A 21,368-nucleotide genomic window follows, 5' to 3' on the forward strand; every position below is an offset into this window, starting at 1 on the left:
TGGTACTAAATGGCTGCCTGCTCATCAGCCATCACTAGGAGAAGCTCTAGCAGCTTCCTGTTCCCTTTCTAACTTGTTCTGGTTGGTTTACCATGGGATTGAAAATCAGATAATCAACTTTTGTGAAATGAGGGCCAGAGATTCTCTTATGAGTACATTTTAAAAATGCTTGTGTTACAAATAGAGCATTGCCGCTTCATACCTGGTTATATTTTATTTTGAGTGTTTGATAATTAACTTTTAGCTATCTATCTTGGTACCGTTTCTACAAATGATAGTAGTAAAATAACATAAGCACCATTTAGTACTATAATGTTTTGTTCTGTATTATATAATCATATTAATGAGTATATATATTTCAATGTATGGATTTTATTTATTAGGTTGGTGCAAAAGTAATTGTGATTTTTGCAATTGTTTTTAACCTGTTAAACCGCAATTACTTTTGCATTAGCCTAATGTTATCTGGTTTTAAATTTAAAAAATAACTTTAATTTGAAATCAACTTAAATTGATAAGTAATGTGATCCTTATATTTTAAAAAATGTCTTTGTTTAGCGATATACCTCTACAAAGAAAACAAATATTTTATTTTTATTCATTTTTTAGCTTTTGTTTTACATTTTTGAGCCTGCTTCCTGCATGTATAAAATTAATACTTCAGCCCTCTCCCAAAGCATTCAAATTTACTCTGGTAAGTTTCTCACTACTTTAGATACTTAATTCTTGCTGCAGCTGATCTTTTAAAAATAGAGATAATTATTTTCTTGCTCTGAATAGATTTATTAGATTGTGAAATAAGACATTCATTTATTTGGCAAACATTTATTGAGTGTCTGACATACTTAGTTGCTGTGTTGGGTACTAGGTTGAGCAATCAGAATCTTTCAGTTTAATTCAACAACTATTTAAGTTCTGCTTTGTATTAGTCAATAGGGGAATACAAAGAAGAAAACAGCGATAATAAGCATACGCTTAAATAATTATGTGATAAAGCAGGTGGTACTAAATTCTATCAGGTACAAATTAAGTGCTATGGTAGTGTGGGAAAAGGAGATATTACTTGAGGGTCAGATACTAGACAGCTTCTTAGAGCAAGTAGGACTGGAGTCAAATTTTTAAAGCTCGGAAAGATCTGGAATAGAAGGTTATATAGCAGGAGAGAATTCAAGATAGGAGGAAGGGCTTGAAGGTGCAGATGTAGGAAAGGATAGGGAATGGCTGGCAATAGCTATTCAACATTGACATCGTGTGACCTGTGTGTGTATGTGTATGTGTAGAGAGGATATAGTGAGAGGTAAGTGAAAAAGGATCAAATTGTATAAGAGCTTGAATGTCGCGTTGAACACATTGGAGTTTGATTTGTGTGTAAGAGGAGCCCAAAGATTTTTGAGAAGGGGAGGGGACAGATTTCTGTCTTAGGTTTGTCAGTTTGAAGACGGATTGGTTCTGTTTCCTCCAGTTTAGGGTTTCTCTGAGTGAGTTTACAAATTCCTCCAGATTGTATTTCTGCGATACTTAAAATTTTATTCCTGTGTGTCTTGGCCTATAAAATGACATTAAAAAATATCTTTAAATATGTCAAGAAAATATAGTTTACAAAAACAATAAGTCAGTGGACTTTATAAGGGGACATTTTAGAAATTAGGGTTTCACTTCTGGGACTGCCACTTATTTACACTGCATTCTAAACACAAGCCAGAACGTAGCATGATGGTGCAAGATTTCAAAAGTGCTTATCAGTACCACAATGCAAAAAAGATAGTTTCATGTTCTTCTTTTCTTTTTTATTACCTTTTTATTGACGATTTCTGTTGTTTCATTCTGTGAATGAACTCGGAGCATACTAAGTCATCTGTGGTTAATATTCTGTATTAGAATAGGAGGGATATGGTTATTAATGCTCTGATGTCTTCAATAGGCCTAACTTGAAACATTTGCAAGCTTATGTAAGATGATGTTATTTTTCAGGAAGTAGCATGCTAAATAAAGGTGTATTTCAAAGATAATGGAATGGAATTTCAGAGTTTGAGTAACTGGCAGTGCTAGAGACAATTACTTTTAGGATTAGAAGCCGGAAAAAACATTTTCTTTCTCTGAATTTCCTAATTTTATTTTGTTTGCTACGTTTTAATGTAAGCCACCGTGTTTAAAAAAACTTAAAAAACTCATATTAATGACTTTTGTTATTTTACTTTTGTTGATAATGTTTTGAATTCTTATTGAATACTTCTGAGCTTTAAAAACATTTCCCATTGTAATTATTTTACAGTGTTTTCTTTTCAATGAAGATTGAATTATTTAGTCTAATTTTCAGTATGTCTATAATTGAGGTAATTGGTAGTATGAATACTAATATACCTATAGCCCCAAAATGATTTCTATTTAATTTATTCAAGTAGTATTTATTGAGTGCTCTCTAATGTGCCAGGTTCTTTTCTAGGTACTGGCATGTAAGTGAATGACAGCTAACATTCCTGCTTTCTTAATTGGGGTCTTTCATGCTAGTGGCAGAAGAAGTTATAGAAAATAAACAAAATAAATCAGGTAACAAGAAAATATCTGGGAATAATGAAGGCTGTAAAGAAAATAGTGTTATGTGAAAAGACTGCTGGGAGGCTTTGGGTAGGGGTACCCCTCTAGATTGAGTAAGGGACGGCCCTACTTGGAAAGTGACATTTGAGCCTAGAACTGAATGGCTGACCAGAAAGAGCCATTTACAAGAAGATCTGGGCTCTGGCTTGAGAAAAGCACGTTTTTGCTTAAGGTAGGAACACGGTTGGCATGTCCAGGGCACTAAGGGACAGGTACAAGGTGGTAAGTGGGAAGGAATGAGGGAGACAATAATAGACTGGGAGAGGAAGGCAGGGCCCAAATAACGCAGGAGTGTGGATTTTATTCTAAGTGTAATAAGAAGCTATTGGAGGAATTTAAACTGGGAAATTTACCTCACTGACATGCTGGCTGAGTGGAGAAAGGACTGTAGGATGTAAGAGTGGTACCAGTTAGGAGGTTACTGCAGCAGTCCAAGAGAAAGATGGGGGTGGCTCCGACTACCCTTCTGCCATCACAGAGGGGAACGGAGAGAAGTGGGTGGATACTGTATTTAGGAGATGGTGTGGTAGGCAGGCTTTGCTGATGGATTGGATGTGTAGCATGTGCAAAGTAGTGATCCAGGCTTTTTGCTTGCACAACTACATTGGACGTATAGATAGATGTTTCATATGCAGAGTATAAACTTGTGAAAATAGATCTAAGGTATTCAAAACCCCAAATAACAAATAATTATAAAACATTTAATATCTTTCATTGAAATGCACGTTTTATTTCTTTTAAAATTAAATTTATTGAGGTAACATTGGGTAATAACACTATATAAATTTCAGCTGTATAAGATTACGATTCGCCATCTGTATAGTCTATGGCACGCTCACCACCCGACGTCCAGTTTCCTTCTGTCACCCTCGATTTGACCGTCTTTTCCCACTTCCCCTCCCCCCACCTCCTTCCCCTCTGGTAACCACCATTCTGTTCTCTGTGTCTATGAGCTTGTTTTGTTAGTTCATTTGTTACTCTTTTTTTTATATTCCACATGAGTGAAGTCATATGGATTATAGTCTACATATGAGTGAAATGATGATTTATAAAACATTTAATATCTTTTAATTGAAGTGCACATTTAAAAACTTAGATTGGTTTTGCCAGGCTTAGATTTTGACCTTCTTGTCCTTCACGCTTTTTAATTTAAACTGTCAGAGTTCCAGGTGAGGATGGAGGCATGACTGTTGTGTATGAAGTATTCAGCACTTTTGTTTATTAACACCTGAGTCTCAGTGAACTTGTTTTAGATGGTTAAGTACAGTTTTATAATCATTGTTTTTCAAAAAACATTTTGATTAAATTTGAATGAAATATGCATATTAGTGTTGTGTATATATTTTCCTTCTAGATATAAGTCACATTAACTTTAAAGTTTTACTTGAAATGATTTTTATTCAGACTCATAATTAAATTGCTATTATGTTTTGCAAGTTGTTACATCTCATTTCCCCCCTTTGTCTTTAAAGGTTACCTGTGCACTATCATTCTTTTTATTTTCTTTCCAAGTACATGAAAAGTCCATTCTCTTGGTATCATTGTAAGTAAAAAAGTGCTTTATTTATTTATTATTATGTGTTTATAATATAAATTTATTACTTACCTATAATCAGCTAAGTGCAAAACAATACTATACAAATGTTATATAGTTGCATATTATTTCATAAATCATACTTTTTTCAGAATCTTTTACAATTTTACTTTATATTTTAAACTGAAAAAATTTCATAGAATTATTACTGACATACTTAGTTCTTCCTGTTTCTTCATATACATTTTCTATATGCTAATTAAAAATGTCTTCCAAAGAGGCTTTCCTCAAATTGGAGCCTGTTTTTCATCTTTGCCTTTTTAATTTCTTTCATTTCCATATCTATTCAATAGCCTTGTTCTCTCCACTCACCTCTTTAGAGGCTGTCATATGTTGCCTTCTATTTCTTTGGTCACAACCGTTGGTTAGCCTGTTGGCAATCTCTAGCCAGACTACTTTGTTTTAGGAGCATTACAATTTTTTCCTGGTCTTCACATAAATTGGGTGACATTTCGGGGTATATTACCCCAATATTAAAATAGTATTTACCCAGAACACTTTGGAATACTCGAATCCTGCCTTAGATCAGTCCCAAACCACAACCACTCTACCCTCACCTTGTTTGCTAGGTTCCTATGGAAGATACATGTACAGAATGACCAATGACGAAGGAAGTAGTGCTTTTATTAGGTGGAGCTTTGCATAGCTTCATAGTAAGCTGGGCGGGCCTACGTGGAAGGCTTCGTTGCCCTAAACAAAATAGTCTCATATCACTGCAGACTGGGAGGACATCTTGATTTCATCCCCCAAAGTCTAAACCTGAGTTACCATTGTTATGTGAGGCTAGGCTGACCCGACGCGAATCCCTAGTGCCAGGGGATAGACCTATGGAGAGGTACTGCTTTCAAACCTGTGTATTCTGCCTAGAATTCTACCCCATAGAAAGGCAGCCCATTCCGTGACCTGTAATCTGACCATTCAGAGTAGCTCTTGGGTCCTGAATTTCTGGGGGTTCATACTCTACAATGGTACCTAGATTATTTATAACCGTGCATGACTTTAACATAATTTTGGTCAAATATTTAAAGTTGGCATTAAAATTTCCTCCTGACCTGGTCTCAGCTAATCTATCATTAAACTAACATTTCATTCAATAAATGTTTACTGAGTACTGACTATTTGCCAGGTACTGTTCTGAGCACGTGGGACATGTCTGCAAATAAAACAGACAGAAACCCCTACTTTCTTAGTTTTCACTCTAAAGGACAGACACTAATTAGTAAATAAAAATAAGAAGTTAAATAGTGTGTTACAAGGTAATAAAGACCATGAGGGAGAAATAAAACAGGGTAGGGTAAGATGGGGGTACTGGGGGTGGGGGCACAGGAGCAAGTGCAGGTTGCAGTTTTAAATACGGGTGTCAAGGTAGGGCTCACTGAGGAGATATTTAAGTGGACTGGAGGAGGTGAGGATGTTAGCTGTGTGGATACCAGGGAGAATAACAGTCTAGACAGAGGGAACAGCCAGTGCCAAGGCCTAAGATGGGACTATGGCTGGTATCGGGAACAAAAGAATGGTCAGTGTGGACCATCATGGAGTGGGAAGTAATAGGAGGTGAAATTAAAGAGGTAACGGGTACAAATTATATCGGACTTTGCATGCCATATTAGGAACTTTAGCTTTTATTCTGAAGGAAACGAGTCATGGAAGAGTTTTGAGGGATCTAACTTACAGAAACTCATAGAAACTGAACTCAGAGTACATTGGTGGTTGCCAGATGTGGGAGGAGAACACAAGTGACGGTGGTCATCCAGTTATAAGACAAAAAAGTTCTGGGGATCTAATGTACAGCACGTGGTGGCTATAATTAACAATAGTTAACAGGTATACTTGAAAGTTGCTAAGAGATTAGATCTTAAAAGTTCTCACTACACACACAAAAGGTTAACTGTGAGTTGATGGATGTGTTACTTAATCTTGTGATCATTTCACAATATATACCTATATCAAATCACCACATTGTACACTTTAAACTTACACAATATTATAGGTCAATTATATCTTAATAAATCCGGGGGGAAAAAAGGACATGAGGTGATTGGCTATTATCAGATGCTGCTAATAGCTCAAGATGAGGGCTGAGAATAGACTATTTGCCTTAACAAAACAGAAGTCACTGGTGACTTGACAAGGTTAGTGTTGGTGGAATGATGCATGGAAAAGGGTGAGTTTAAGAAATAGAGAATTGAAGTATAGATAATTCTTTTTTAAAAAAAAAGAAATTACATGTATATGAGGTGTGATCAAACAATATGGTGAATGTTTAAACAAAAAGAATTTATTACAGTAAAAGACACAATTGTCTTTAATTCCCCTCGCTTCGAACACTTATCCCATCATTCTTGCCACTTTCTGAAGCAGTTCTGGAAGTCCTCTTTCGTGTCTTTATTTTTTATTTTTATTTTATTTTTTATTTTTTGGGGGGGAAGGGGAACAGGACTTTATTGGGGAACAGTGTGTTCCCCAGGACTTTTTCCAAGTCAAGTTGCCGTCCCTTCAATCTTAGTTGTGGAGGGCGCAACCCAGCTCCAGGTCTAGTTGCCGTTGTTAGTTGCAGGGGGCACTGCCCACCATCCCTTGTGGGACTCGAGGAGTTGAATCGGCAACCTCGTGGTTGAGAGCCCACTGGCCCATGTGGGAATCGAACCGGCAGCCTTCGGAGTTAGGAGCATGGAGCTCTAACTGCCTGAGCCACCGGGCCAGCCCCTCGTGAGTGTCTTTAGTTGCGCTGTCATGGCTGCCTCGATGTCCTGAATCATTTTGACTTAGGGGAAGAGCCAGAAATCGCACGGTGCCAGATCTGGTGAATCAAGTGGATGAGGACATACTGTAATGTTTTTGACAGAAATTGTCACGTCACAAGTGATGTGTGGCACGGAGCGTTGTCATGATGGAGGATGAAGTAAAGACACGAAGGAGGACTTCCAGAAATGCTTCAGAAAGTGGCAAGAATGATGGGATAAGTGTGTTCGAGCGAGGGGGAGTATTTTGAGGGGAATTAATGGCAATGTGTCTTACTGTAATACATTTTTTTTATTTAAACGTTCACCATGTTTGATCACACCTTGGTCATATAGATGTATTTTTTAAATTGTAGTAAAATACATCATTAATACATTCATAATGTGTAGTCATCATCGTCTGCTTTCAGAACGTTGCATTATGCAAAAGGAAGCCCCAGGCCTATTAAGCAGTCACTCTGCATTCTCCCCTTCTCCAGTCCTTGTATTAGGCTGGTGCAGAGGTAATTGCGGTTTTTGCAGTTATTTTTAACCTTTTAAACCACAATTACTTTTGCACCAACCTAATAACTACTAACCTACCTTCTATCTCTGGATTTGCCTATTCTGGATATTTCATATAAATGCAGTCATAACAGTATGTGGCCTTTTGTGCCTGACCTTTCATTTAGCATATTTTCAAGGTTCACACAGGTTGTAGCACGTATCAGTACTTCATTTTTATGCCCAAATAATATTGCATTGTATGGGTATACTACATTTTGCTTATCCAGGCATCAGTTGATGGACATTTGGGTTGTTTCCACCTTTTGGCTATTGTGAATAGTGCCACTAAGAACATTCATGTATAAGTTTTTGTTTGAACATTTGTTTTCAATTCTCTTGGGCCTACCGTGTTTCCCTGAAAATAAGACCTAGCTGGACCATCAGCTCTAATGCGTCTTTTGAAGCAAAAATTAATATAAGACCCAGTCTTATTTTAATATAATATAATTATTTTAATATAATAAGACTGGGTCTTATATAAGACCGGGTATAAAACTGGGTTTTAAATTAATTTTTGCTCCAAAAGACGCATTAGATCTGATAGTCCGGCTAGGTCTTATTTTCGGGAAAACACGGTATACCCAGGAGTAGAACTTCTGGGTTATATAGTAATTCTATATATAACTTATTGAGGAACTGTCAAATTGTTTTCCACTGCAACTATATCATTTTATATTCCTACTAGTAATGTACGAGGGTTCCAATTTCTCCACATCCTTGCCAGCACTTATATATATATTTTTTTAAGTTATCTTAGGGGGTATGAAGTGGTATCTCATTGTGTTTCTCATTTGCATTTCCTGAATGACTAATGATATTGATAATCTTATTATGTCCTTTGACAATATGTATATCTTTTTTTTTGAGAAATGCCTATTGAAATCCTTTGCCCAATTTTTAAGTGGTTGTTTGTGTTTTTGTTGCTCTTTATATATTCTGGATATTAAATCTTTATCAGATGTATGATTTGCAAATATTTTCTCCCATTCTTTGGGTTTTCACCTTCTGGATAGTGTTCTTTGATGCACAAATGTCTTAATATTGATGAAATCCAATTTATCCTTTCTTTCGTTGCTTGTGCTTTTGGTGTCATATCTAACAAACTGTTGCCAAATCCAAGGTAATAAAGGTTCACCCTTATGTTTCATCTAAGAATTTTATAGATTTAACTCTTACAGTTAGGTCTTTGATCCATTTTAATTTTTGTATATGGTGTGTGAGAGGTAGACAATTCTTTAGCAGACTTTTGCTGAAAAGGGGAGCAGAGAAATAGGGCAATAATTGGTAGAGAAAGTGGGGTCAAGAGGTTTGTTGTTTTAAGAGAAATAATGGCATGGGAGTGGTCAGGAGAGAGGAAACATTGATGACATAGGAGAGAGGTAAGAGTTGCTGGAGCAGTGTCCTTCACACAGGGAGATGGGGTAGGATCTGGAGCACAAACGGAAAACTGGCTTGGGACTGGTGCATGAACAGCAAGAGGGAACAGGCTCTATCAGTACAGATGCCGGGAAGAGAGTAGATGTGATGGTGGCATCTGTGAGAGTTCTTTTAATTGCTTCAGTTTTCTTACTGAAGTGGAAGGCAAGGTCATTAAGAAAGAGTGGGCTGGAGCTGTTGGGAATAAAAAAGGAGAAGGTGTGAATTATTTTTCTAAGGTGACAGAGTGTGAGCAAGTTAGGGAAATACATGTAATTGGTGGACAATTGAATATCATGATCATGTGTTATTTAAAAAGATCCGTTAGTGTGGGTAAAGGTTTTTCTCCAGAGCAGTTACTCAGCATGGTTGCAGCAGTCGAGTTGGGTGTTTCCAGGCTTATGGTTTGTTTAGTGAGGTCACTCACTCACTGGCTCGGGGCTTGAGGCTTGAGAATGAATGCATGGGAGTGATTATAATGATTGACCTTAGAATTTGAGCTGGATAAAAAGGGAAAAGGACATTAAAGCAGTGGGGAAAATTGAAAGGGTGTCAGGAGCAATGGATTAAAGGTCTTGGTGGGGTCAAAAGATTGTTGGGATACCAAAAAGGTAGGAGAAAGTGGTCACAATGCAGTTGATGAGTTGTGATTATGGAGGGGGAGTGCCCTCTGTAATCTAGCGTGTGACCTAAGGCGGAGGATTGGAGATGAGATCAGGAGAGAGGAGTTCTAGCAAATGAGAGGTCAGGGTGTTGGAGGATCATCTATGTATGTATTAAAATTGCAAGAATGAAGACACATTGGGATGTAGAGTGACAGAAAGGAGTTGAAGTCATTGAGTAATGAGGGAAGTGACTCTCCTGGCTGGTGGATGATAAAGATGAGGAGTAATAGGGGACAAAGCCTGAGGACTTGAGATTCAGAGCTGGAGGCTGTGAGGCCAGGCAGGGCGCCCTGGTGGAAGTTGTGATGAAGAGCAAGCTTATCTCCCGCCTACGGGCCAAGCTATTACGTTGGCGCAAAAGTAGTTGCGGTTTAAAAGGTTAAAAATAAGTGCAAAACACGCAATTACTTTTGCACCAGCCTAATATTTGAAAGCTGTGGAAACTACAACAGCGACAAAACAGACACAGCTGAGAGGGCAGAGGGGCAGCATATTCCTGAGAGAGAGAAAGCCAGGGTTTGTTTTGAACGAGGTGGTGAAGGGAAAGGTTCAGAGAAGAGGTTGATGATGTAGGGGATTCGGGTGCTTGGTTATAAATATTTATTTTTGCATACTTTTTAGAGCAGTTCTTTTACATGATAAGATTTCAGTAAATGCTTGTGTTCAGTAAATGAACACTGAATGAATAAATGGGAAAGAATGAGGGCCCAGAGATAGGTGTGCTTGTTATTAACATGAATACGTTCTGATTTAAAAAGCATCTAGCGATGAAATTGCAAGTCCTTTAGTATTTTCTTTTAGTGCAGTAGCTTTCAGTTTATAATCCCAGGCCCTATATCCCAAATGCTTGTTTACAAGGGGAAAAGTCGTCCTTCCAAGAAAGGAGGATAATGCTCACGCCTTTTAAAGTAAGGAGACCTAAAGTAATAAAAACAAAAACAAAACACAATTAACAACCACCATCATTATTAAATATTTGTTATTTTTATTAAAAATAAATATTGGATAATACTTGTAAAAGAGTTTTTCCAAGTACTGAACAAAGAAGGTGTTATTATTTACATTTACACGTAAGAAGGTCAAGGCAATCATTTGTTGAAGGTCATACAGTAAAAGTAGCAGAGACGGGACTAGCACTCAGGAGTTCTGGCTGGCCCCCGTCTTGAGCATTGCCACAGTTGAATCCAGAAGGTAATGGGATTAAGGGTTGGTGAAGGTCACGGAGTTTGCACCTATGACCCTAACCAGCTGCTTGGTGAAGCCAAGGGCTCCACTATTGGCTTTACTCTTCCGGTTCCTGTACTAGTGCTCTTCCTATCAGTGTTTCTCTTTTCTTTTATTCTCCCATCATAAACTTGTTTCCCTTTATTATTCTTCTTTGCCTCTGTTGTGCTCTCTTCAGTGGCAGATGATAATCCTGTCTGTTATACCTTTAGTTTTTAATTTAACTGAATAATATGTAACATGGAGGATCATAAAAAAGAAGTTTGAAAACCACTGTGCTGGGAATTCATTTCATATTTATCAAGTAGGATGAAACATGTGAAAAAGCTCTTTCTCTGAATGTTCAGATCCGTTTATCTGATCCTTTCTGTAAGCTGCTGTTTGTATGACAGAGAAAAAAAATATTCCATCAAAGGAATACTGGAAAAAGCACTTTTCCAGTTATTAAGAGGAGTTAGTTGACACCTTCTCTGTGTTTAGACTCATTTAGTTTGGATTGATAGTTATAAAAAAATGAATCAATAGTCCATATGGAGACCTTACTGGCTGTTTTCAGTTTTTTGTTTTTTTTTTAGCTACCCTGAAAATCAGATAAAATGTGTTTATAATTTTTTACAAGAGTTGAAATTATGTTCTGTAAGATTCAAGTATTTTTTTCTTTATCATTTTAGACCTGTCTGCTTAGTTTTAAGTGAAATTCCTTTTATGTCAACTTGGTTTTTACTTGTATCAACATTTAGGTGAGTCAAACCAACTTCCACATAATGTTTTCAGTATAGTTCTTATACTCATTTGAAACGTTTTTACAAACGTGATTATGGTTGGAATTGACAGTTCTCTTTTGATATTTTTTCCTACTTACCCTCACAGTATGCTGCCTCTTCTATTGAAGGATGAACTCCTAATGCCCTCAGTTGTGACAATGGTGGCATTTTTTATAGCCTGTGCAACTTCCTTTTCAATATTTGAAAAGACTTCGGAAGAAGAACTGCAGTTGAAATCCTTTTCCATTTCTGTTAGGAAATATCTTCCATATTTTACATTTCTTCCCAGGATTATACAACATTTGGTAAGTTGTTCAGTTTTTAAGGAATGGCAGTTGGCATGGCACTATTAAAAAAATTATTGTAGCATCTTTTTTCTTTTATAATTCTTTTGAGATATAATTCACATAAATCCATCCATGAATTCTATCCATTTAAAGTGTGTAATTCAATGGTTTTAAGTATGTACACAGAGTTTACAACTATCACCATAATCAAACTTTAGATTATTTTCATCACCCTCCAAAAAAACCCTGTACTCGTGAGCAGTCATTTCCCATTGTACCCTCACTCCTAACCCCAGCTTTGGACAGCCTCTAATCTACTTCCTGTCTCTAGATGTGCCTATTTGGACATTTCATATAAATGAATGCATCAGTCCACGAGGGCTGCCTTAGCAAAATACCACAGACCAGGCGGCTCAAGCAACAGAAATTTACTCTCAGTCTGGAGGACAGAAGTCCAAGATCAAGGTGCCATTAGTGTTGGTTTCTGGTGAGGCCTCTTTTCCTTGTAGGTGACCTTGATATGTCCTCATATGGCCTCTTTGTGTGCGTGTATTTGGCGTTGCTTCCTCTTCTAAGGACACCAGCCTTACCAGATTAGGGCCCCACCCTTAATTTAACCTCCCTAAAGTTCTGATCCCCAAATGTAGTCATATTGGGGATTAGAGCTTCAACATGTGAATTTTGTGGGGACACAATTCAGTCCAAAACATGGGCTCTAACAAAATGTGATCTTTTGTGAGTAGCTTCTTTCACTTAGCATGTTTTTGAAGTTCCTTTGTGTTGTAGCATATATGAATACTTCATTCCTTTTTATTGCCAAACCACATTTTGTTTATCCATTCATCAGTTGATGGACATTAGGTTGCTTCCACTTTCTGGTTATTATGAATATGCTGCTGTGAGATTTGTGTAAAAGTTCATCAGTGCATATGTTTTCATTTCCCTAGAGTATATACCTAGGCATGGTAACTCTATGTTGAGCATTCTGAGAAACTGCCAAACTGTTTTCCAAAGTGCTGCATGATTCTGTGTTCACACCAGCAATATATGAGGGTTCCAATTTGTCCACATCCTTCACAGCACTTGTTATTGTCTTTTTTATTATGGCTATTCTAGTGGGTATGAAATGGTATTTCATTGTGGCTTTGATTTGCATTTTCCTACTTACTAAGCTGTTAAGCATCTTTTTGTGTGCTTTGTGACCATTTGCATATCTTCTTTGGAGAAAAAGCCTTTTCAAATCCTTTACCCATTTTAAATTGGGTTGTCTTCTTATTTTTGAGTTGTATGAGTTCTTTATACATTTTCAATACGGGTCCCTTACTAGATATGTGACTTGCAAATATATTCTTTCATTCTCTGGGTTGCTATTTCATTCCATGATGGTATCATTTGCAGCTCAGAGTTTTGATTTTTATTAAGTCTAATATATCTCTCTTTCCTTTTGTGGTTTGTGCTTTTGGTGGCATATCTAAGAGAACATATGTAACCAAAGGTCATGAAGATTTCTTCTTATGTTTTCTTTTAGTTGAGAGTTTTGTAGTTTTAATTCTTATCCTTAGGTCATTGATTCATTTTAATTTTTGTGTATGGTGTGAGGTAGGATTCCAACTTTATTCAGTTGGTCCAGCACCAATGAATTATGTTGGCACCCTTTTTGAAAATCAACTGATCCTAAATATAAGGATTTATTTCTGGACTCTGAATTCTGTTCCACTGATCTATATGTCTATGCTTATGCTGGTACCACACTGTCTTGATTACTGTAGCTTTCTTTGTAGTTAGTTTTGAAATTGGAAATATGAGTCCTCCAACTTTGTTCTTTTTCACGATTGTTTTAGCTATTCTTTGTCCCTGTTTCCACATTATTTTTAGGATCAGCTAGTTAATGTCTCCAAAAACTCAGCTGAGATTTTGATAGGGATTGCTTTGAATCTATGTATCAGTTTGTGGAGTATTACCACTTTAAGATTTTGTCATCTAAACCCACGGACATAGGATGTATTTCCACTTATTTAATTTCCTTCAACAATGTTCTCTAGTTTTGAGTTTACAAGCCTTGCACTTCTTTTGTTAGATTTATTTCTAAGTATTTTATTCTTGATGATGCATTTATAAATGAATTATTTTCTTAATTTCATTTTCATAATGGTCATTGCTGCTGTATACAAATACAATAGATTTTTTTAATATTAAACTTGTATTTTGTGCTTTAAGTTTTTAGTGCATTCCTTATGGTTTTTTATATACAAGATCATGTCATCCGCAAATCATGAGTTTTATTTCTTCTTTCCCAATATGCATGACTTTTATTTTCATTGACTGATTACTCTGACTAGAATCTCTAGTAATGTTGAATACAAGTAGCAAGAGTGGACATCTTCTCTTCTTGATTTTTTGGGGAAAGCCTCCAGTCTTTCACTATTAACTGTGATGTTAGCTGTGGGTTTTTTATAGATGGCTTTTATTTGGTTAGAAGTTCTATTCCTAGTTTATCTAGTGTTTTTATCATGGAAGGGTGTTGGATGTTGTCACATGCTTTTCAAATATCTAATAATATGGTCATGTGGTTTTTCCCCCCTTTATTCTATTAATATGGTTGCTTTTTGTATGTTGAAGTAACCTTGCATGCTTGGGATATCTCACTTGATCATGATGTGTAATCCTTTTTATATGCCACTGGTTTGAGTTTGCCAGTATTTTGTAGACTTTTGCCATCTATATTTATAAGGGATATTGGTCTGTGGTTTTCTTGTGATGTTTGTCTGGTTTGCTGTCAGGGTTAATACTTGGCATCATGGAAGGAGTTGGGAAGTGTTCCATTTCTACTTTTTGGAATAGTTTCTGAAGGATTGGTATTCATTCTTCTATAAACATTTGGTATAATTCACCCGTGGAGCCATTTGTGCCTGGGCCTTTCTTTGTGAGACTTTCAAAATGATTAATTTAGTCTATTTACTTGTTATAGGTCTGTTCAGAGTTTCTGTACATCTTGAGAGAGTTTCAGTGTGTCTTTCTAAGAATTTGTCCATTTCATCTGTTATCTAATTTGTTGCTTACAGTTGTTCATAATAGTCTTTTATTCTTTTTGATTTTTATGTATGGTAAAGAATGATGTCCATTATTCATTCCTGATTTTGGTATTTGTATCTTCTCTTTTTTCCTTGGTCTAGCTAAAGATTTTTGGTTTCACTGATCTTTTTACAGAATCAACTTTTGGTCATTGATTTTCTTTATTTTTCTATTTTCTATTTCATTGGTTTTGGTTCTAATTTTATTATACCCTTTCTCATACTTGCTTTGGATTTGATTTACTCTTCTTTATTTAGTATCTTAACAGGTGATTGATTTTGAGACCTTTCTTCCATTTTTATATAGACATTCAAACCTATAAATTCCCCCATGCCATTCCATACATTGAGATAAATATATATATATATATATATATATATATATATATATATATATATATATATATATATATATATTTTCTAGTTTAATTTTGATGTATTTGGAGAACATACTTTGTATTATTTCAGTATTTTCAAGTGTATTGACTGTTTTGTGTTAATTTCTCCTTCATTTTTGAAGGGTATTTTTGCAAGAAATGGAATGACTGTCTTTTTCTTTTAGAAATTTGAATGACACCCATCCCATTGCTTTGGGATCTCCATGTTTTCTGATGAGAAGTCAGCTGTTAATCTTGTTGAAGATAGTTTATAAGTGTATTTTTAGTTTGAGATGCTTATTAGATATCCAAATGGAGATATTAAGGAGCAGTTGGATATATGCATCTGGAGTTTAGGGGAATGGTCAGGTTGGAGACAGCAATGTGAGTCATTAGCATATAGATAATAATTAAAGTCATGTCACTCAATGAGCTCACCAAAAGATGAGTATAGATTAAGAAGACCAAGTACTGAGCCCTGGGATACTGCAATGCATAAAGGTGGGGACATGAGAAGGAACCAGCAAAGTTGTCTGAGAAGGAGTTGAGGTGGAAAGAAACCATGAATATGGTGTCATGGAAGCCAAGTGAAGGAAGTGTTTCAAGGAGATGGGAACCTTGTGCTACTTCAGATGCTGCAGAGAGATCAAACAAGGCACTAAAAATTGAATTGGGTTTATTACAGTAGAGGTTATTGTGGATCTTTGACCAGGGCAGTTTCATTATAGTGATTGGGGTGAAAGCCTAATTGGTGTGTGTTCACTAATGAATGGGAGAAGTGGATGCAGCAAGTTATAGGCAACTCTTTTGGGGGAACTTTGCTGTGAGATAGGAGCAGACAATGGGGTAACAGCTGGAAGAGTTTGTTAAAATGGGAGGGATTTTAGCATGTCTTTTAACACTGGTTCACGATCACAGTTTCGTGACATTTCAACCATTCCTATATTTCTTAATTTGATGATTTCACTTCAGAAATTTTCCCTCCCCACTAAGGTTGACTCAGGGGTTTTTCCTTTGGAGGAGACTTGCAGCCTGTTTATACCTGTTTATAAGGCTTTTTTTGGCTCTTCCCACTCTTTCATCTGGAATGAGCACTACATTACTTTCTATTCAGGTCTTACAATCCTGTCATAATATAGCCATTAAAGCATCTTTCAGGGTTCCATTTATGTGTCACTTCCTTCATGAAAGGTACTTACTACTATTTCTACACTCACTTAAGCAGCTTCTGTGTACTTATGTGCTATACTAGGGATAAAATAAATAAGATCTGGCTGGTCCTTGTCTTAAAGGAGCTCAGTCTAGAGCTAAACTGTCCATTAGACACATGTAGAAATTTAAACTTAGTAAAATTAAATACAATAAAAAATAGCTCCTCACTTGCAGTAGGCCCATTTCAAATGCTCAGTAGCCACATGTGTTCAGCACCTACTTGTCTGGAGTACACATTTCCATCTCTGCAGAAAGTTCTGTTGTATACTGCACTGAAACTGACTGCTACAGTTACAATAAATGCAATAATTATTTTTACTCCTCATTTTGGCATTTAATAAAATGTGACCCTATGATTTTATTTAACTAGTTTATTCATTCCCCTAATTAAATAAAAAACTCTTTGAGGCCAGAGGACATTTTCTTTCATATGCCCCACCATGTTTTACTGCAGCATTAGCTCACTGAAAGTGTACAGTGAACATGAAATAGGATTTCCCATTTGTCACGGATAACTTTTCCATGGATGGACTCAGGGCCCTGGAGCATGCTGTGGATTTTACCCCGATGAGTAATATTATCTGTTCCAGATAACTTTGTTCAGTGCCTTGGTGGTATGAAGTGTAAGATGGAGGTTCTCAGGCTTTCGTTATGCACGGGAATCATTTGGAGAACTTTAACACTGAGGCCTACCCAGAAACTCTGATTTGATCGCCCTTGGCTATGACATGGGCATATTTAGAACCTCCCAGCCAATTCTAACTGCAGCCTACATCGAGATCCACCAACAGAAGAGATTGTACCCGCAACCCTCACCTTCAGTTCTGCTCACTGACTGCTATAAATCAGTGTTACCAGTACATTTAAATTTTCTTTTATGTTACTTAATAATACTTCTTTTTCCTCCTTACAGTTTCTTATCTCAATAATTATGATGGTCCTTCTGACACTGATGACTGTCACACTGGATCCTCCTCAGAAATTACCAGACTTATTTTCTGTATTGGTGTGTTTTGTATCCTGCTTGAACTTCTTGTTCTTCTTGGTTTACTTTAACATTATAATCATGTGGGATTCCAAAAGAAGAAGAAGTCAGAAGAAAATCAGCTAGCTATATCCCCAAATGTGAAAATGTTAACAGTGCTGAAAGATTTTGTGAATTTTTTGCTATGTATAAATAAAATTATCATTTTGAGAATTATGGAATTACAGGAAAGGAAATGTGAAGTCATTGTTCTCTACACAAATGAATGTCTATGGGGACCAAAGGCTTTTATGTTCTAACTATTGAGTGGCCAAGACTTATTGTAGTTTTATTAATATTCAGTTATTCAAGCAGGAAAATAAGAAAATTGTCCTTAATCCCAGTGTTTACTTAGGAAATCTATAATTTGTTGTCTTGAAAACAATCTGCAAATACAGTGAGCTCAATGGGAGAATTTATCCCCTTCCTTTTAAAAGAAATTACTAATTTTGGTATTTAAATATAGAGTTCCTAACATTTTAGAATGCAGTAATATGTATTTCATTCTTTAGAAATTATATCTCAGGGATTAAATTTGTGATAATCTTTTAAATTACTACGAGAAGGCAATTTAAACTGCTTGAAGTTTGAACATGCCTTATTACATGTACAAACTTGAAATTTTTTTTTAACAGGGCATAGAGATTAAACCGTGTTCTTATTTATTTCCAAGAATGCTGATTTACTTGAATGTAATTAAACAATGATTTTTTTCTGAATTTAAATCTAAGTGGTTTGAGTGAAGTCTTTTTATTACTCATGATCACTAGGTTGTAAATTTCCAGGATCATTTTGTTTAAGTCAACTGGCTTAATGAAGGATTTCTTCCTTCTGTTCTTTTCTGTGAGGACATGGTTCAAGGTAAGCACTGCCCTAAAGCATTGACTCCTATCATGCTTCATGTTAACTCGGCCCTGTTAATACTGTATCACTATATTAGCAGAAGCCCATCTTTACTATAGTATGCAATTGGTAAAAAGAATGTATTATATCCAAGTTGCAGTTTCTCATGTAAAGATGTATTCTCTTTAGTTTCTGTGATAAACATAAAACCATTCTTGTCCCATCAACCTATTATTTTTCATGCACATATTTCGTAAGACAACTATTAAAGCATACTAAGTGGCGGTATATTTTAAAACAATGCAAGCCAAACACATATACAAAGAAAATCTTGTTCTAGACATGGACAACCACAGGCTGATGCAAGACGTTATGTATTTCTCAGTCTGATAAAGAAAGTGGGTTTGGACAAAGCGAAAATCAAGAAGTATTTCTTTCTCACAGTAAATGTGCATAAAGACTCAAAGGGCAGGGCAGCAGAGAAAAGCAGCCTTGAATCACTGCCGAATCAGCAGGAACATTGCTGTCCACGGCCACCATCTGTAATCAGCGCACCCACATGTCAGCATCTTGGCTGGCGAGTGGAGCCTTATTTTTTGTAATAGCATACTTGTGTTTAACACAGGGTGTTGATTTAAATCAATGATGAGGAAATTCTAACTCCTGAACAATTGGAATGGACAAATGTTATTACTTGAAAAGTATTATATAAACATCAGTAAAATAGAATGCACCCATATTCAAGGTAGCTTATAGGTAAGTTCCATAAATACATTATTTTCTAGATGATTTAATCTAATCTTCCTGAGTTATAGTGTAGTTTTTATGGAGTCTTGTTGCAATTATAAGTCAAGTATCTCATATCTATTATAGAAACCAGTTTAAGAAGAGTCCACTTTGAACTTTGTGGGATTAAGTGCCAAAATACCAAAAATGCCCAGTGATGAATTAAGATCACAGAAATAGGCAATTCTAAAGCTCTTCTCTCAGCTATACCCAGGATTATAGGGGATGTTTTAATATAAAGATATTAGGTTATGCAAAAATATTTTCTTACTTTCTTTACTAATATACGTGTCAAAAACGACCCTTCTGGGGCGGCCGGATGGCTCAGTTGGTTAGAGCGTAAGCTCTTAACAACAAGGTTGCTGGTTCAATTCCCACATCGGCCAGTGAGCTGCGCCCCTGCAACTAAAGACTGAAAATGGCGACTGGACTTGGAGCTGAGCTGCGCCCTCCACAACTAGATTGAAGGACAACGACTTGGAGCTGATGGGTCCTGGAAAAACACACTGTTCTCCAATATTCCCCAATAAAAAATTAAAAAAAAAAAAAATGAACCTTCTATGTTATTTTCAAGTTCACTTTAGAGGGAATGGCCGTTTCTGTGAAATTCCGTTTTCTCTGTTGCCAATAAACTTAGGTTTGCTTCTTAAAATGAAGAGAATAGGGTGTATGTTCATGTATCAAATATGAGACACGCAGAAGTCATTTTCCCTTGAGGTCTGAGGGAGGGGAGAAAAATCCCCGATGTAGCATTCTGTCCAAATGATAAACCACAACTAAGTGAGTGAAACATTTACAAAAGTCAAGGCAGCCAAAGGAGCCTCTCTGTTCAATAGAAAGAGTAAGAGATGGATCGGATGTAACTAAAAAATGGTCGTCGTAACAATGGTTTCAAGTCTCAATTGGTCTCCTGTTATGTTCATTGGAAAATCAGGGCCAAGTGTATCCCCCACCCCGCCCCCATATAAACATTAGTTTTGTGTGTGGATCTTTCTGCTTTGTCCTTCATGTGGCCTCCAAGGGTGATAAAGCGAGAGTCATCTGATCTACAATGAAGAGAACTGAGAAATGATTCTTAGCAGACCCAGCTGTTCTGAAAGGCAAAAGCTTAGTATATATCTAGAGGTCAAATATACAGTAACTGATTTAATAGCAGTAAGCACATACCTACATAACTTGGGTTACATATGAAACCAATCTCCTTCTTGACCCTTTATTTCCTTACTAATACAGGTTTCTTTATATGTTTTGCCTTACATTCTAAGGTTTTCAATGCTGGAACACAAATTACCTTTTGATATATTTTAGGTAATGTCCTATTATAAGGGGTGTATCACAAAGTGTTCTTAATATTTACCAGACAGAATATATCTTAAAAACCTTATTTAAATAGTACCAATAAAATCATTAGTGAAGGCAATTAGTTTTAATAAGTTAATTGGGCTACTGTTTAGTATCTGTGTCATTTAAGTTCTTAAATAACTCATTTTTTTTTAAATTTATTGGGGTGACAATTGTTAGTAAAATTACATAGATTTCAGGTGTACAATTCTGTATCACATCATCTATAAATTACATTGTGTGTTCACCACTCAGAGTCAGTTCTCCTTCCATCACCACATATTTGATCCCCCTTACCCTCATCTCTCACCCCCCAACCCCCTTACCCTCTGGTAACCACTAAATTACGTTCCCCAGATTAATTTTCAAAACCCTGTGGCCATCTTGTGGTTACTGATTGTTTTCTAATCCCCTCACCTTTCCCCTTACCCCCACCCCCCCCCGCCCATCTAGCAACCCTCAGTTTTTCCTCTTTGTCTCCAAAACTGTTTCTGATTAGTTCATTCACTTATTATTTTCTTCAGATTCCGCATATAAGTGAGATCATATGGTACTTATCTTTCTCTGTCTGACTTATTTAACTCATTTTCATTTTAAGAGGTAAATCTGAATTTTTCTAAATGGCAAATTAGTTACTTTAATCCTTAATTAAATTTTGTTTCAGATTTTCATATAGTATTTTTATTTTCATGATATACTGAATTAAATGACATGGTTAAGTCTTAGGGCAAGTGCCAAGGAATAGAGCATTTTTCACCCTGCAAAAATGGTCACAGTATAGAAGTTTAAAGAAATCATGTTACTAAGTTGTAACACATTTTGTCATTCCCTCTTACCCTTTATTTTGTGACGATGATACAAAACACCACCATAAATAGAAAT

At 36.2% G+C, this 21,368-nt stretch overlaps 1 protein-coding gene across 3 annotated transcripts in view; it reads left to right on the forward strand.

The window, feature by feature from the left end:
* The window catches only part of ALG6 (ALG6 alpha-1,3-glucosyltransferase), a 43,848-nt gene extending 24,306 nt beyond the window's left edge, over positions 1-19,542 (forward strand). For 2 of the 3 annotated variants that reach the window (XM_033115646.1, XM_033115647.1), the window contains 5 exons: positions 610-694; positions 4,068-4,138; positions 11,453-11,521; positions 11,652-11,850; positions 17,406-19,542. In XM_033115646.1, the coding sequence (XP_032971537.1) occupies positions 610-694; positions 4,068-4,138; positions 11,453-11,521; positions 11,652-11,850; positions 17,406-17,603 (622 nt within the window). In that variant the 3' untranslated portion in view covers positions 17,604-19,542. The remainder of the gene's footprint in view (positions 1-609; positions 695-4,067; positions 4,139-11,452; positions 11,522-11,651; positions 11,851-17,405) is intronic. The other variant, XM_033115648.1, reaches the window with a different exon arrangement.
* The last annotated feature ends 1,826 nt before the right edge of the window (positions 19,543-21,368 follow it).

The sequence above is a fragment of the Rhinolophus ferrumequinum genome, chromosome 9 (genome assembly GCF_004115265.2).
Source record: "Rhinolophus ferrumequinum isolate MPI-CBG mRhiFer1 chromosome 9, mRhiFer1_v1.p, whole genome shotgun sequence".
Taxonomy (NCBI): domain Eukaryota; kingdom Metazoa; phylum Chordata; class Mammalia; order Chiroptera; family Rhinolophidae; genus Rhinolophus; species Rhinolophus ferrumequinum.